This window comes from Poromitra crassiceps, assembly GCF_964638095.1.
Source record: "Poromitra crassiceps genome assembly, chromosome: 21".
NCBI classification, from domain to species: Eukaryota; Metazoa; Chordata; class Actinopteri; order Beryciformes; family Melamphaidae; genus Poromitra; species Poromitra crassiceps.
In genome coordinates this window covers 18132216-18147890 of record NC_139638.1, presented here as the reverse complement: position 1 = coordinate 18147890, position 15675 = coordinate 18132216, and the positions used below count along the sequence as shown (strand labels likewise).

The following is a 15675-nucleotide window of genomic DNA, read 5'->3' as shown; positions in this document are numbered from 1 at the left end:
TACTCACACTGTTCCCTGTTTCATTCATTCATTCATCTTTACTCACACTGTTCCCTGTTTCATTCATTCATTAATCTTTACTCACACTGTTCCCTGTTTCAGTCATTCATCTTTACTCACACTGTTCCCTGTTTCATTCATTCATCTTTACTCACACTGTTCCCTGTTTCATTCATTCATTCATCTTTACTCACACTGTTCCCTGTTTCATTCATTCATCTTTACTCACACTGTTCCCTGTTTCATTTATTCATTCATTCATTCATCTTTACTCACACTGTTCCCTGTTTCATTCATTCATCTTTACTCACACTGTTCCCTGTTTCATTCATTCATTCATTCATTCATTCATCTTTACTCACACTGTTCCCTGTTTCATTCATTCATTCATTCATTCATCTTTACTCACACTGTTCCCTGTTTCATTCATTCATTCATCTTTACTCACACTGTTCCCTTTTTCATTCATTCATTCATCTTTACTCACACTGTTCCCTTTTTCATTCATTCATTCATCTTTACTCACACTGTTCCCTTTTTCATTCATTCATTCATCTTTACTCACACTGTTCCCTGTTTCATTCATTCATTCATTCATTCATCTTTACTCACACTGTTCCCTGTTTCATTCATTCATTCATTCATTCATCTTTACTCACACTGTTCCCTGTTTCATTCATTCATTCATTCATTCATTCACCCTCCTCACACTGTTCCCTGTATCATTCATTCAGTCATCTTTACTCACACTGTTCCCTTTTTCATTCATTCAGTCATCTTTACTCACACTGTTCCCTTTTTCATTCATTCATTCATCTTTACTCACACTGTTCCCTGTTTCATTCATTCATTCATTCATTCATCTTTACTCACACTGTTCCCTGTTTCATTCATTCATTCATCTTTACTCACACTGTTCCCTTTTTCATTCATTCATTCATCTTTACTCACACTGTTCCCTTTTTCATTCATTCATTCATCTTTACTCACACTGTTCCCTGTTTCATTCATTCATTCATTCATTCATCTTTACTCACACTGTTCCCTTTTTCATTCATTCAGTCATCTTTACTCACACTGTTCCCTTTTTCATTCATTCATTCATCTTTACTCACACTGTTCCCTGTTTCATTCATTCATTCATTCATTCATTCATTCATTCATCTTTACTCACACTGTTCCCTGTTTCATTCATTCATTCATTCATTCATCTTTACTCACACTGTTCCCTGTTTCATTCATTCATTCATCTTTACTCACACTGTTCCCTTTTTCATTCATTCATTCATCTTTACTCACACTGTTCCCTTTTTCATTCATTCATTCATCTTTACTCACACTGTTCCCTGTTTCATTCATTCATTCATTCATTCATCTTTACTCACACTGTTCCCTGTTTCATTCATTCATTCATTCATTCATCTTTACTCACACTGTTCCCTGTTTCATTCATTCATTCATTCATTCATTCACCCTCCTCACACTGTTCCCTGTATCATTCATTCAGTCATCTTTACTCACACTGTTCCCTGTTTCATTCATTCATTCATTCATTCACCCTCCTCACACTGTTCCCTGTTTCATTCATTCATTCATTCATTCATCTTTACTCACACTGTTCCCTGTTTCATTCATTCATTCATTCATTCACCCTCCTCACACTGTTCCCTGTATCATTCATTCAGTCATCTTTACTCACACTGTTCCCTGTATCATTCATTCAGTCATCTTTACTCACACTGTTCCCTTTTTCATTCATTCAGTCATCTTTACTCACACTGTTCCCTGTATGCATTCATTTTTTTTTCATTTTGTTTTTGGGTGGGCCAGGGCAAGAAGTGGGTGGGCCTGTGCCTACCCAGGCCCACCCGTAGAAACACCCCTGATTCATTCATTCATCTTTACTCACACTGTTCCCTGTTTCATTCATTCATCTTTACTCACACTGTTCCCTGTTTCATTCATTCATATTTACTCACACTGTTCCCAGTTTCATTCATTCAGTCATCTTTACTCACACTGTTCCCTGTTTCATTCATTCATTCATCTTTACTCACACTGTTCCCTGTTTCATTCATTCATCTTTACTCACACTGTTCCCTGTTTCATTCATTCATCTTTACTCACACTGTTCCCTGTTTCATTCATTCATCTTTACTCACACTGTTCCCTGTTTCATTCATTCATCTTTACTCACACTGTTCCCTGTATCATTCATTCATTCATCTTTACTCACACTGTTCCCTGTTTCATTCATTCATTCATCTTTACTCACACTGTTCCCTGTTTCATTCATTCATATTTACTCACACTGTTCCCAGTTTCATTCATTCAGTCATCTTTACTCACACTGTTCCCTGTTTCATTCATTCATTCATCTTTACTCACACTGTTCCCTGTTTCATTCATTCATTCATCTTTACTCACACTGTTCCCTGTATTCAATCAGTGGCAAAATATGGGTCATATCTTATTATTTTAATCAAACAAGGATATACCTCTGCTCCTCTATTTGTTAGTGAATGCTATTCGCCTACTTCACCAATTTTGTGTCTAAAAGGCAGGAAGTAACACAGGTGCGAGCAGAACACTAATGAGGGTTTCCCCACTTCCAATCCATTTAGGTGTTCCAGTGCCGGACCCCAATTCATGTCTTGCTTGCACCTGTGTTACTTCCTGCCTTTTAGACACCCAATGGGTGACTTGGGTGGCAAGTGAAATAGGCGAATGCCTCTTCAACCACATGTCTTTTGAACACAAGGGGCCACCATTGTCTTTCTTTAAGAAGTCAGTCCTGCTTTATATGTATTTATTTATTTATTTATTTATTTATTTATTTATTTATTTATCTATTTATTTATTTATTTATTTATTTATTTATTTATTTATTTATTCATTTATTTATTTATTTATTTACTTGACAGATTGACATGTACTGTATAAGAAAACAGCAGAACAGGGGCGGTGCAGAATGTGGACCTGATTCGTGGTACGTTTCCACAGGTGTTGCTCCTACGTGGGGAAGAGAGGCGGAGGCCCCCAGGCCATCTCCATAGGAAAGAACTGCGACAAGTTTGGCATCGTGGTCCACGAACTTGGCCATGTGATCGGCTTCTGGCACGAGCATACACGTCCAGACCGCGACGAGCATGTCAGCATCTTCAGAGACAACATCCAGCCAGGTGACGCACACGTGTTTTGGTGCAATATTTACATGCCTGACATGACATGAAGGAGAGGATGTGACTGTTTTTACTCAACCAACCCTATATTTGGCTGTGGTAAAGTGCAACGGCTATACGTCTTTAAACTGAGAATCGACATTTGGAATTGTGATTTTTGTTTTTATTGAACCAGCTGCTGAACATGTTCCTCACTGATCCTCCTCCAGATGTTTCTCCTTTCATTGATCCATGACTCTGACTCCATATATCAACAGGACAGGAGTATAACTTCCTGAAGATGGAACCAGGTGAGGTCAACTCACTTGGGGAGGTGTACGACTTCGACAGCATCATGCACTACGCGAGAAACACATTCTCCAGGTTGGCATACACTACCATTATAATGCTTACTCATGTTTTATAGTATTTTATTTTGATTTAATAGATTAAGTTTTTGTACCCGAGAGGTTTGCCGAGCGTGCATTTAGTTACACATTATCAAGTGGAAGCTGTACCATCGTCAGTGTGCTGCCATTGGCCATTGGCCACTGCGCAGGAGCAACTGGGGGATAAATGCCTTGCTCAAGAGCCGAATTGTTGAGGGAAAGGAGAACATTACCGATTCGCTCTCCTCACCTCGATTTGCTCAGCATGTCTGGTTATTTGACCTGGGGATATAATATCACCTGTTGCCCACCGGCGCACACTACAGCATTTTATAGCCCAAATTTTGAATAGTGTTTATGAAATGTCTTTGTGTGATTAATTATACTTTTCTAAAGTTGAAACAAAACAAATGAATCATGTCCCACTGAAAGAGCTGTAACATGACATGGCAGTTTTCAGTCATGCTGTGTTTAATGACCTGGTGCATGTCCCCCCTCAAGTATAACGCTTCACTTCCTGCTAAACAAGCACCGCAGGAAACCTCAGGAGCCTTGACCCTTATTGCGATAAGAATGGTTTCACACTTGCCTCATTTTCATGTCTGTCTTGTGCAGCCTGTTGTTAGCCTGTTGTTAGCCTGTTGTTAGCCTGTTGTTAGCCTGGTGTTAGCCTGTTGTTAGTATGTTGTTAGCCTGTTGTTAGCCTATTGTTAGCCTGTTGTTAGTATGTTGTTAGCCTGTTGTTAGTATGTTGTTAGCATGTTGTTAGCCTGTTGTTAGCCTGTTGTTAGTATGTTGTTAACCTGTTGTTACCCTGTTGTTAGCCTGTTGTTACCCTGTTGTTAGCCTGTTGTTAGTATGTTGTTAGCCTGTTGTTAGTATGTTGTTAACCTGTTGTTACCCTGTTGTCAGCCTGTTGTTAGCCTGTTGTTAGTATGTTGTTAACCTTGTTACCCTGTTGTTAGCCTGTTGTTAGCCTGTTGTTAGTATGTTGTTAACCTGTTGTTACCCTGTTGTTACCCTGTTGTTAGCCTGTTGTTAGTATGTTGTTAACCTGTTGTTACGCTGTTGTTAGCCTGTTGTTAGCCTGTTGTTAGTATGCTATTAGCCTGTTGTTAGCCTGTTGTTACCCGGTTGTTAGCCTGTTGTTAGCCTGTTGTTAGCCTGTTGTTAGTATGTTGTTAGCCTGTTGTTAGCCTGTTGTTAGCCTGTTGTTAGCATGTTGTTAGCATGTTGTTAGCCTGTTGTTAACCTGTTGTTACCCTGTTGTTAGCCTGTTGTTAGCCTGTTGTTAGCCTGTTGCTTTTCTCTGCACTTTGGTGTTTTACCTCCATCACCGCTTTGCTGCTCTGGGTCATGGAGGCGAGCCAAGCCAAATAAAGCCAGGCCAGTTTTGGGCTTTGTGGAATAATTTGGGCTCGAGTGGCCTTTTCCTCTGGCATTCAGGAGTGGGCTCCACCGAGCCGGCCGGCCCGGCCCAAAAGGACCCCATTCAGACCGCTCTGTTTGTACATGCCTGTCATTCATGGGTGCGTCGCCATGGGAACTGTGCAAGAGCGAGCTCCAAACCCTGAGGGAGGATATCGAAATCAATAAAAGTGTTTAAACAGTTGGACAAGAGTCTGATCTGAATGTTATCAGGCTTTTTTTGTGTGAACTTAAAGGATAAATTCACCCAAAAAATTAAAATTCTGTTATCTACTCACCCCCTCATGGTGATGGAAGCACGGGTGAAGTTTTTTAGTCCACAAAACGTTTGTGGAATTTCATAAAAACACACTGTTGCAGAATTCTCCTAACTTTCAAACGTAAAAATAAAATAGAAAATAAAAATCCATGCTGCTCAAATGGTGTAATCCAAGTCTCCACAAGCCCTGAGATGCCAAGTTGACTTGAAAAGACGTAATTTGCACAGTGTCTTTAGCTTAAATCTGCACCTCACATTCGGAGCACGTGGCCACAGTGAATATTTCCTCTAAAAACAGGGTGTAAATGGTAAACGTCTTTTCAAGTCAACTTGGCATCTCAGGGCTTGTGGACACTTGGATTACGCCAGATGAGCAGTATGGAAGCACCCTCCCCCCCCTGCTGTTTTTCACGTTTGAAAGTTGGTCACCTGATTTTCATTTTTGGGTGTACTTATCCTTAAAGACCCCAAATTTTCCCGCACATAGCCCATACAAAGTCACCCAGTGTTATTTCAACGTATGATTCAACTTATGGTGCGATTCATTCTCTGATCATTATTAGATGCTTTTATCTCTTCTGAGAAATGATGACTGCACTCTCCAACATGTGGTCGGGTTGCTTTTAACCCACTTTTATTTGTCTGAAACAACAGAGGCATCTTCTCAGACACCATCTTGCCTCGTTATGATGTTAATGACGTCCGGCCTCCCATTGGACAGAGGACGAGGCTTAGCAAAGGGGACATCACACAAGCCCGCAAACTCTACAAATGTACAAGTAAGACAAGTTGATGAGGCTGTGATCACCTCGTGATTATAGCCAATAAAATCAAATCATATATTGATCCAGACTTGTACCTTTTTCAAAAGCAGTTTGCTATTGCAGATCTTGATTAAGATATGTCTATTCAAAAACTACAACCTCTCCTTTATCAAAGAGGATTTCAGCTCAAAGCCTCTCCAGTCAAAATGCAGTGTGTTATTAAAGTCTTATCGATGGCATGGTGTGTGCTTGTGACAGAGTGTGTTATTAAAGTCTTATCGATGGCATGGTGTGTGCTTGTGACAGAGTGTGGGGACAGCCTGCAGGAGAGTGCTGGGAACTTCTCTTCCCCTGGTTTCCCCAACGGCTACGCAGCGTACACTCACTGTGTCTGGAGGATCTCCGTCACACCAGGAGAGAAGGTGCGTACATGACAGTGAGCAGCGGGGAGGAGGTGCGTACATGACAGTGAGCAGCCGGGGAGGAGGTGCGTACATGACAGTGAGCAGCGGGGGAGGAGGTGCGTACATGACAGTGAGCAGCGGGGGAGGAGGTGCGTACATGACAGTGAGCAGCGGGGAGGAGGTGTGTACATGACAGTGAGCAGCGGGGAGGAGGTGCGTACATGACAGTGAGCAGCGGGGAGGAGGTGCGTACATGACAGTGAGCAGCGGGGAGGAGGTGTGTACATGACAGTGAGCAGCGGGGAGGAGGTGCGTACATGACAGTGAGCAGCGGGGAGGAGGTGCGTACATGACAGTGAGCAGCGGGGAGGAGGTGCGTACATGACAGTGAGCAGTGGGGAGGAGGTGCGTACATGACAGTGAGCAGCGGGGAGGAGGTGTGTACATGACAGTGAGCAGCAGGGAGGAGGTGTGTACATGACAGTGAGCAGTGGGGAGGAGGTGCGTACATGACAGTGAGCAGCAGGGAGGAGGTGTGTACATGACAGTGAGCAGCAGGGAGGAGGTGTGTACATGACAGTGAGCAGTGGGGAGGAGGTGCGTACATGACAGTGAGCAGCGGGGAGGAGGTGTGTACATGACAGTGAGCAGCAGGGAGGAGGTGTGTACATGACAGTGAGCAGTGGGGAGGAGGTGCGTACATGACAGTGAGCAGCAGGGAGGAGGTGCGTACATGACAGTGAGCAGTGGGGAGGAGGTGCGTACATGACAGTGAGCAGTGGGGAGGAGGTGCGTACATGACAGTGAGCAGCGGGGAGGAGGTGTGTACATGACAGTGAGCAGCAGGGAGGAGGTGTGTACATGACAGTGAGCAGTGGGGAGGAGGTGCGTACATGACAGTGAGCAGTGGGGAGGAGGTGCGTACATGACAGTGAGCAGCAGGGAGGAGGTGTGTACATGACAGTGAGCAGCGGGGAGGAGGTGCGTACATGACAGTGAGCAGTGGGGAGGAGGTGCGTACATGACAGTGAGCAGTGGGGAGGAGGTGCGTACATGACAGTGAGCAGCGGGGAGGGGGTGCGTACATGACAGTGAGCAGTGGGGAGGAGGTGCGTACATGACAGTGAGCAGCGGGGAGGAGGTGCGTACATGACAGTGAGCAGCGGGGGAGGGGGTGCGTACATGACAGTGAGCAGTGGGGAGGAGGTGCGTACATGACAGTGAGCAGCGGGGAGGAGGTGCGTACATGACAGTGAGCAGTGGGGAGGAGGTGCGTACATGACAGTGAGCAGCGGGGGAGGGGGTGCGTACATGACAGTGAGCAGCGGGGGAGGGGGTGCGTACATGACAGTGAGCAGCGGGGAGGAGGTGCGTACATGACAGTGAGCAGCGGGGAGGGGGTGCGTACATGACAGTGAGCAGCGGGGAGGGGGTGCGTACATGACAGTGAGCAGCGGGGAGGGGGTGCGTACATGACAGTGAGCAGCGGGGAGGGGGTGCGTACATGACAGTGAGCAGCGGGGAGGAGGTGCGTACATGACAGTGAGCAGCGGGGAGGGGGTGCGTACATGACAGTGAGCAGCGGGGAGGAGGTGCGTACATGACAGTGAGCAGCGGGGAGGAGGTGCGTACATGACAGTGAGCAGCCGGGAGGAGGTGCGTACATGACAGTGAGCAGCGGGGAGGAGGTGCGTACATGACAGTGAGCATCGGGGGAGGAGGTGCGTACATGACAGTGAGCAGCGGGGAGGAGGTGCGTACATGACAGTGAGCAGCGGGGAGGAGGTGCGTACATGACAGTGAGCAGTGGGGAGGAGGTGCGTACATGACAGTGAGCAGCGGGGAGGAGGTGCGTACATGACAGTGAGCAGCGGGGAGGAGGTGCGTACATGACAGTGAGCAGCGGGGAGGAGGTGCGTACATGACAGTGAGCAGCGGGGAGGAGGTGCGTACATGACAGTGAGCAGCGGGTCAACAGCTCAGCTTACACACTTTGTCCTTCCCCCCCAGTTAGTGTATTACATCAGTGTTGACCAGGTCAGTGAAGTCGACCTGTCTACACAACATTGTGTCTTTTCACATGCAAACATCACACTGACTGCACTGTAAACAGTGTTGGGGGTAACTCATTACAAAAGTAACATATTACATGTAATATATTACTTTTAGCAGTAACTCAATATAACTTATTACTTGTAGGATTTCAGTAATATTATACCAGTTACTTTGTCAAGTAACTCAAGTTATAAATTGAGTTAATGTTTTTTAATCAAAGCACCTATTTAAATAAAGATGCAATCATTTCCTAATCAAACTGTGTGGTTTTTATGCAAATAACCACTATATAGATGACAATAACAAAGGAAAAGAATAACGTTTAGAATTCTGGATTGTTTACACTGACTTCAAGGCGGTTGAAATTATTTTTCGGGATGGTTCCGGGGCAGCGATGTCATTCTGCTGCTGCTGTTGTTTTGGTGAAAGTAATGCAAAAGTAGTGTAATAAGTAACGAGTTACTCTACACAGAAAGTAATATTGTAAAGTAACTTATTACTTTCAAATGAAAGTAACTAGTAATATGTAGTATATTACATTTTGAAAGTAACTTGCCCAACACTGACTGTAAATAATCAGATTTAAGTGGGAGTTCAACTCAAGCATGAATGTGGTGTGAAGCAAGACATTTTCCTCCAATAACTTGGCTTTACATGGATTTATTCAATAGTTAGCCCATGGCCATCTCAATGTCAGGTGAAAAATATCAAATGTTTTGGGTACTTTTTTGTTCACAATAATACACGTACAGAACATGAAAGCACTACTATTGTCAGTATTATCTGACAGCAGAAGACATGACATAAATGACATGACAGTTGCTATAATCGATGTACCGTCTTAATCAGGTTATTATCATGTTATTAGTGTGCATGTAAACATACTGTCGTTCCTGGCAGTTTGTTGGATATACACTTCATTTAAATGCGTCATTTTGTAGAAAGTTGTGAATCTCGTGAATCTAGATAGCCTAGCTGTTAAATCTTGTTGATATTATATATTATTTGTAACCTTCTCAACCTTCATATGTCTCTTCTTCCCTGTGTATCGCTGTATTTCTCACAGATTGTTTTGAACTTCACTTCCATGGACCTCTTCAGGAGTAACCTGTGCTGGTACGACCATGTGGAAGTCCGAGATGGCTTCTGGAGGAAAGCTCCTCTGAAAGGTCTTTACATGGAAGAAGAACATTTTGAAATAGACCTCCCCTCTCCCCATGGGGAACTATCCACAAAACTGTCATTAATAACTATACAAATGGGGGCACGGTGGCGCAGTGGTAAGCGCTGTCGCCTCACAGCTAGAAGGTCCTGCGTTCCATTCCCACCTGGGACGCTGTGATCGCTGAAGGAGTGTGTGCTGGTCCGCATGTCCTCGAGTGCCCACCGCCCGGGTGGGGTCGTCAAATGGGCCTTTCTGTGTGGAGTTTGCATGTTCTCCCCATGCCCCCTGGGGGTTTCCTTCATATAGGAACCCCCTTCACCAAAACATGCAACATTCTGGTTGCTGATGTGGTGCCTCCTCTGGTCGTTAGGGGCGCCTGTTCGGAGGGAGGGGAACTGGTTGGAATAGCGTGAACCTCCCACGTGCTATGTCCTACCGGTGAAGCTTCCCCTGTCAGGTGAAAAGAAGCGGCTGGCTAACTGCCCATGTCTCTGAGCCAGTTCAGAAAGCATGGAGCCAGTTTCGGCTCTCCCCAGATCGGCAGAGGGTGGAGCAGCAACCAGGATAAATAAATTAAAATTAGCACTAATGGGGGATAAAGATGGGACTTAAAAAAATCTGGGAAAAAATATAAAAAATAAATAAATAACTATACAAATGTTTCTCTAATGGTGGGGGGGGGGCAGAAGGGCAATCCCTGGCTGTCCATTAGACCTATGTTTTAGGCTCAGTGCTGTGAAGTAGATGTTTGAGATTAGATGTTTTCTCATGTGTTATTGTAACAGGTCGTTTCTGTGGAGACAAGCTTCCAGAGACACTCGTCTCCACTGACAGTCGACTGTGGATAGAATTCAGAAGCAGCAGCAACTATGTGGGCAAAGGCTTCTCTGCAGTCTATGAAGGTACTTCAGCAGGAACTGAGCTGTGTGGGAGGAGGAGGAGGCACAGACACACATTTCTTCATTACTATAGTGGATTCATAGTATTCCCATGATGTCATAAGCATTTTCCTACCAATATGGTGCTACAATACACACAGCTCATTGGCTTGTTTGTGTCACTTGATTGTAATCACCTGTTAATTGATTACAATCAACTGTTATTTTCCTACCAAGATGGCCGTGTGGTGATGTAACAGAATACTATCAATGCTGTATTTCTACAATCACTGTCCAAAATAATTGGAACACCAGCATTCCAACAAGAGCTGTCCTGTCACGTTTGTTAAGCAAAACCTGTATCCCTCTGTTCTTAATCTGAGTACACTTTAAATGGTTTCAATTGTGACTTTCAATTCATGTGTCATTTTTTAGATTATGGATCTTTTTTTTTTTGGATGAGCATGATAATAATATTATGATATCTGTCAATAAGATTAATATGTGTTAGAAGTATTCCAAAAAAGATCTGTGATGAGTTTTGGGAACCTCTGTAGTCCAGTTTGTAGTTTGGAGGTATTGTAATAATTCATCCCCACTTCATCACCGATTCACACACGTTAAGTCAGTTAAAAGATGAATGTTTTGTCCGGATGGAACAAATCAGCGCTGTAGTCGTCGCAGTGGGAAGATGATCATGGTAAGAATTTAAAAGATGTGCTCTTCCTCTGGTTCTGTACCCCGTCTTTCCCTCCCTGCAGCCATCTGTGGGGGCGAGGTTCAGCGGGACAACGGTCACATCCAGTCCCCCAACTATCCTGACGACTACCGGCCCAACAAAGTGTGTGTGTGGAAAATCACAGTGGCAGAGGGTTTCAATGTTGGCCTCTCGTTTCAGTCGTTTGAGGTAAAAAATGTAAATGTGTTGTTATCATTAGCATAATTTAGTTAGGCAAGGTAAAAACACAAGGCAACAGCCACATTTTTTTATATAATTTTATTAGTGTCACATGGGGGGGGGGGGGGGGACTGGGGAGGGGAATATTGTGATCCTCCCACACGTTATGTCCTGCCAGTGAAACTCCTCGCTGTCAGGTGAAAGGAAGCAGCTGATCGAGTGCACATGTATCAGAGGAAGCATGTGCTAGTCTACAACTCTCTAGGCAGAGAGGGTGGAGCAATGGCAGCAGGGGGAATTGGCCAAGTATGCAATTGGTGAGAAAAACTTTAAAAAAAAGTATGGTATTTCTCTCCTAGTCTGGAGTCATTTTAGAAAATGAGAAGGGAGGAGGAGCCTAATAGTCTTAACAGAGTAGCTGAGAAAATGTCATAAAGACCACCTTCTTTAATATCTCTCTGTAGAAATGATCCCATGTCAACACTCTCCTTGTCTCCGCCGTAGATTGAGAGACATGACAGCTGTGCCTATGACTACCTGGAGGTGAGGGATGGCAGTTCGGAGAGCAGCCCTCTGATTGGCCGCTTCTGTGGCTACGACAAACCGGACGACGTCAAAAGCAGCTCCAATCAGCTGTGGCTCAAGTTTGTGTCCGACGGCTCCGTCAACAAAGCCGGCTTTGCAGCCAGCTTCTTCAAAGGTTAGAAGTGGTTTCATTCAGGAACAGTCAGTGGTGATCAGGGCTTTTGGTGAACTGCAGAGTGTAGAAACCTTTTCCCCCATAAGGTGACATGTGCTTGTGTCTTATTGTGTCTTACTTAATGTCAGACACCGCACCACGGGGGACAGAGCCTTTGCCATCGCTGCCCCAACCCTCTGGAACTCTCTGCCCCTCGACATCAGAAACTCCGACTCACTCACCTCCTTCAAAACCCAACTCAAATCCCACCTCTTCAAAACAGCCTACACTATCTGACTTTTACCTCTAACCACCATTCCATCTCTGCAATCTATTGATTTGTATTTGTTTTGTATCTGTATTTGTTCTTGTTATTTACTTTGTTTACTGTATTATGTACTGTTTCTATGTATTGTAAAGCATCTTTGAGTTCCCCAGAAAAGCGCCATATAAAACTTATGTATTATTATTATTATTATTATTATTATTATTATAGATGTCACTTTCAAAAATCTATTGTATCATTATTACATTACATTACATTATTACATATTACATTATTCATGTCAAAATAACTTTTTTTAATATATATTTTTATTCAACAAAAGGTATTGTTTTCTCACAAATATTGACAAGCATTTTTTTTTGTCCCCCCCCCCCCCCCCCACCCCTATACTGCCAACACAAAAATAGTTTCCAAAAGACTTATCTAATACAATTGCCAAGATAAACTATCAGAATACAAAGCAAAAAAACAAGAACAAACAGTGCAATACAATAAAATCAGCACACATGAGATAAATATATATACGTCAAACGAACTTAATAAAAAATAATGATGTCTAGGTAGAAATTAAAATTCCCACAACATGCTGCAAGGAATAATCAATGAATGGCTTCTGTAACAGCCAAATAAATGTTGGAAATACTCTTTGATTAGTCTGTATTGCATGTATTTGTATCTGTGTTACTTTATTGTGCCAGTGACTGGTGATATTTTGCCCTGCATAAGCTGATTATGAATTAGCAAATGAATAATAATTAATAATTTCATTGCTAGAGATGGATGAGTGTTCCAAACCGGACAATGGCCAGTGTGAACAGCGGTGCCTGAACACGCTGGGCAGCTACAGGTGTGCCTGTGACCCCGGATATGAGCTGGCCTCTGACCGACGCACCTGTGAGAGTGAGTATAGCAGGGGTGACCCCACCCGCCTTGAGACACAGACACACACACACACACACACACACACACACACACACACACACACACACACACACACACACACACACACACACACACCAAAAGTCTGGGGCTGGTTGCACAAAGCACCTTAAGTTAAGATCTGCCTTAGAGTCCGGGTTAAGGTGTCCAGAAAATAGAATCGGCTGCACGGAACACTCTTAAATCTTGTGCTTAAGTTTTCCTCAAAATGTTTAACCTTAAGGAGAAGATTTAAGGGTGTTTTGTGCATCTGATTTTATGTTATGGACACCTTAATTCGGACTCTAAGGAAAATCTTAACTTATCTTGATGTGAAACTTGCTACACATATTCTTCTTCTGCATTTGCTCCACACATTTGCCAGTCAGACAGATGGGGTATTATAATTAAAGGTCAAAATGTAAAATTTGAAAGCCAAAGTCTGCCTAGCCCTAGTGGACTTGATGCTGACCACAATTTATTTCAATTTGTCTTTTTCAGTTTATGACAACACCCACCTAGATAAACAGTTTTAGGACATGACCTATACACAAAATGATCCATAAATCGATTACCGTGACAGGAGATGCCTGATTCCCCAGCTATTCCTTCTTTTACCAGAAGAGGGCAATGCTCCCTTGCTGCAGCGTCCTTGTCATATTGCAGTCCATCAGGGCTACTATCTTGATTCATGCAAATTTAAGAGCAGGGAAAAGCATTGGTTGTCGGCTTTCCCTTTGTGCACTAGCTCGCTCTACTGAACTCTCTCTCTTTCTCTCTCTCTCTCTCAACTGAATTTTTTAACCCTTTCCCGCTTCCTACATACAGTACATGTGGGACGTTTCATTGCTCTAAGGAGGATCATGAAAAAGGTTTATTAAACTATAAACTATTCACTGTAACCATTCCTGAACATGTACACAAAAATATCGCTTTGTGCCTAATATCCCGGGCAACGCCGGGTACACTGGTAGCACACACACACACACACGCACACGCACACGCACACGCACACGCACACGCACACGCACACGCACACGCACACACACACACACACACACACACACACACACACACACACACACACACACACACACACACTCTCTCTCTCTCTCTCTCTTTTTTTAAGTCACAAGTTGGGAAAACTCTGAAGCTTCTCTCCCACAGTTTCACCACTAAAGTCAGCCTTGTCTCCCACCAGCAGCTGCCTGCGGCGGCTTCATCACCAAGCTGAATGGCTCCCTGACGACCCCTGGATGGCCTAAAGAATACCCGCCCAACAAGAACTGTGTGTGGCAGCTGGTGGCACCCACTCAGTATCGCATCACGCTGCTCTTCCAAGACTTCGAGACTGAAGGCAACGACGTAGGTTCACGTCCTTATCGATTTGCTTGTGTTGTGTTTCTGTACCGGGTTAGTATGTCACGGTCACAGAGACTCAATCACTGATAATTTCCTAGGCATAATTCTTATTTGAATGCCCTGGGTAGTAATTAAAACGTTCTAGTTGTTTGCCATCATCAGGTATGTAAATATGATTATGTGGAGGTGCGAAGCGGGCTGAGTTCAGACTCAAAACTTCATGGCAAGTTCTGTGGAGCAGAGAGACCCGACGCCATCACCTCCCAACAGAACAACATGCGGGTCGAGTTCAAGTCAGACAACACTGTCTCCAAGAAGGGCTTCAGAGCCCAGTTCTTCTCTGGTGAGCCATGAAATGTCAACTCTACTGTATGTAATTCACACTGAGGTCCAGATCTGCTTAGAAGGGCAAAACCATTATCCTATACAGTCTACTATAGACCAATGAAGGCAGCTGTCTTTAATTATGTGTCCAATTTATGATCACTGTCATTTAATTAAGGGTGGCACAATAGTTGGCAAATATGCATAGGTGAAGTTATAGACAGTCTTTCAACCTTTATTTTTTATTCCCATTGGTTTGTAAAACAGTTTCTCAGTTGTCAAAAAAAAATGTTCTGAAAAATAGTGTGAAGGATATTTTGTGGCTTAATATGTGATTTGGCAAAATGATCAATGAATGTAGATTAGAATGTGCTCAAATCCATAACTGCAGTAGATTATAGATGTGGCCTGCTCAGTGAGGCCACAGATGGCTATAGAAATGATACTGCTAGGTTAAAAAAAAGGATTTCTATACGAGGGATCAGCCGAGCAGCATTTTGGTAAACAAACCGCTTCACTGGGTGGCAACGGCAATGGAACCCTATGGGGCCCAAGTGGCGCGAGGCGTGAGTGGCTGACTCTGGCCAGTTAACTCTGTTTACATTTTAAAAACTGCGACAGTTCACACAACTTTAACACGACATGCATATTATACATCAAACTCTTGAGCTACTTCTGCTCTCACTCAGAATGTCAAAATATAAG

At 43.6% G+C, this 15675-nt stretch overlaps 1 protein-coding gene across 1 annotated transcript in view; it reads left to right on the top strand.

Annotated features, from left to right (window-relative positions):
* Nucleotides 1–15675, top strand: part of LOC310795314 (bone morphogenetic protein 1-like) — a gene marked incomplete at both ends in the record, with an annotated part of 29276 nt that overhangs the window by 7625 nt on the left and 5976 nt on the right. The window contains 11 exons of the mRNA XM_083657364.1: nt 3004–3182; nt 3440–3545; nt 5892–6016; nt 6308–6423; nt 9527–9629; nt 10411–10527; nt 11265–11410; nt 11906–12101; nt 13141–13266; nt 14486–14649; nt 14809–14989. Coding sequence (XP_083513490.1) covers nt 3004–3182; nt 3440–3545; nt 5892–6016; nt 6308–6423; nt 9527–9629; nt 10411–10527; nt 11265–11410; nt 11906–12101; nt 13141–13266; nt 14486–14649; nt 14809–14989 — 1559 coding nt within the window. The remainder of the gene's footprint in view (nt 1–3003; nt 3183–3439; nt 3546–5891; nt 6017–6307; nt 6424–9526; nt 9630–10410; nt 10528–11264; nt 11411–11905; nt 12102–13140; nt 13267–14485; nt 14650–14808; nt 14990–15675) is intronic.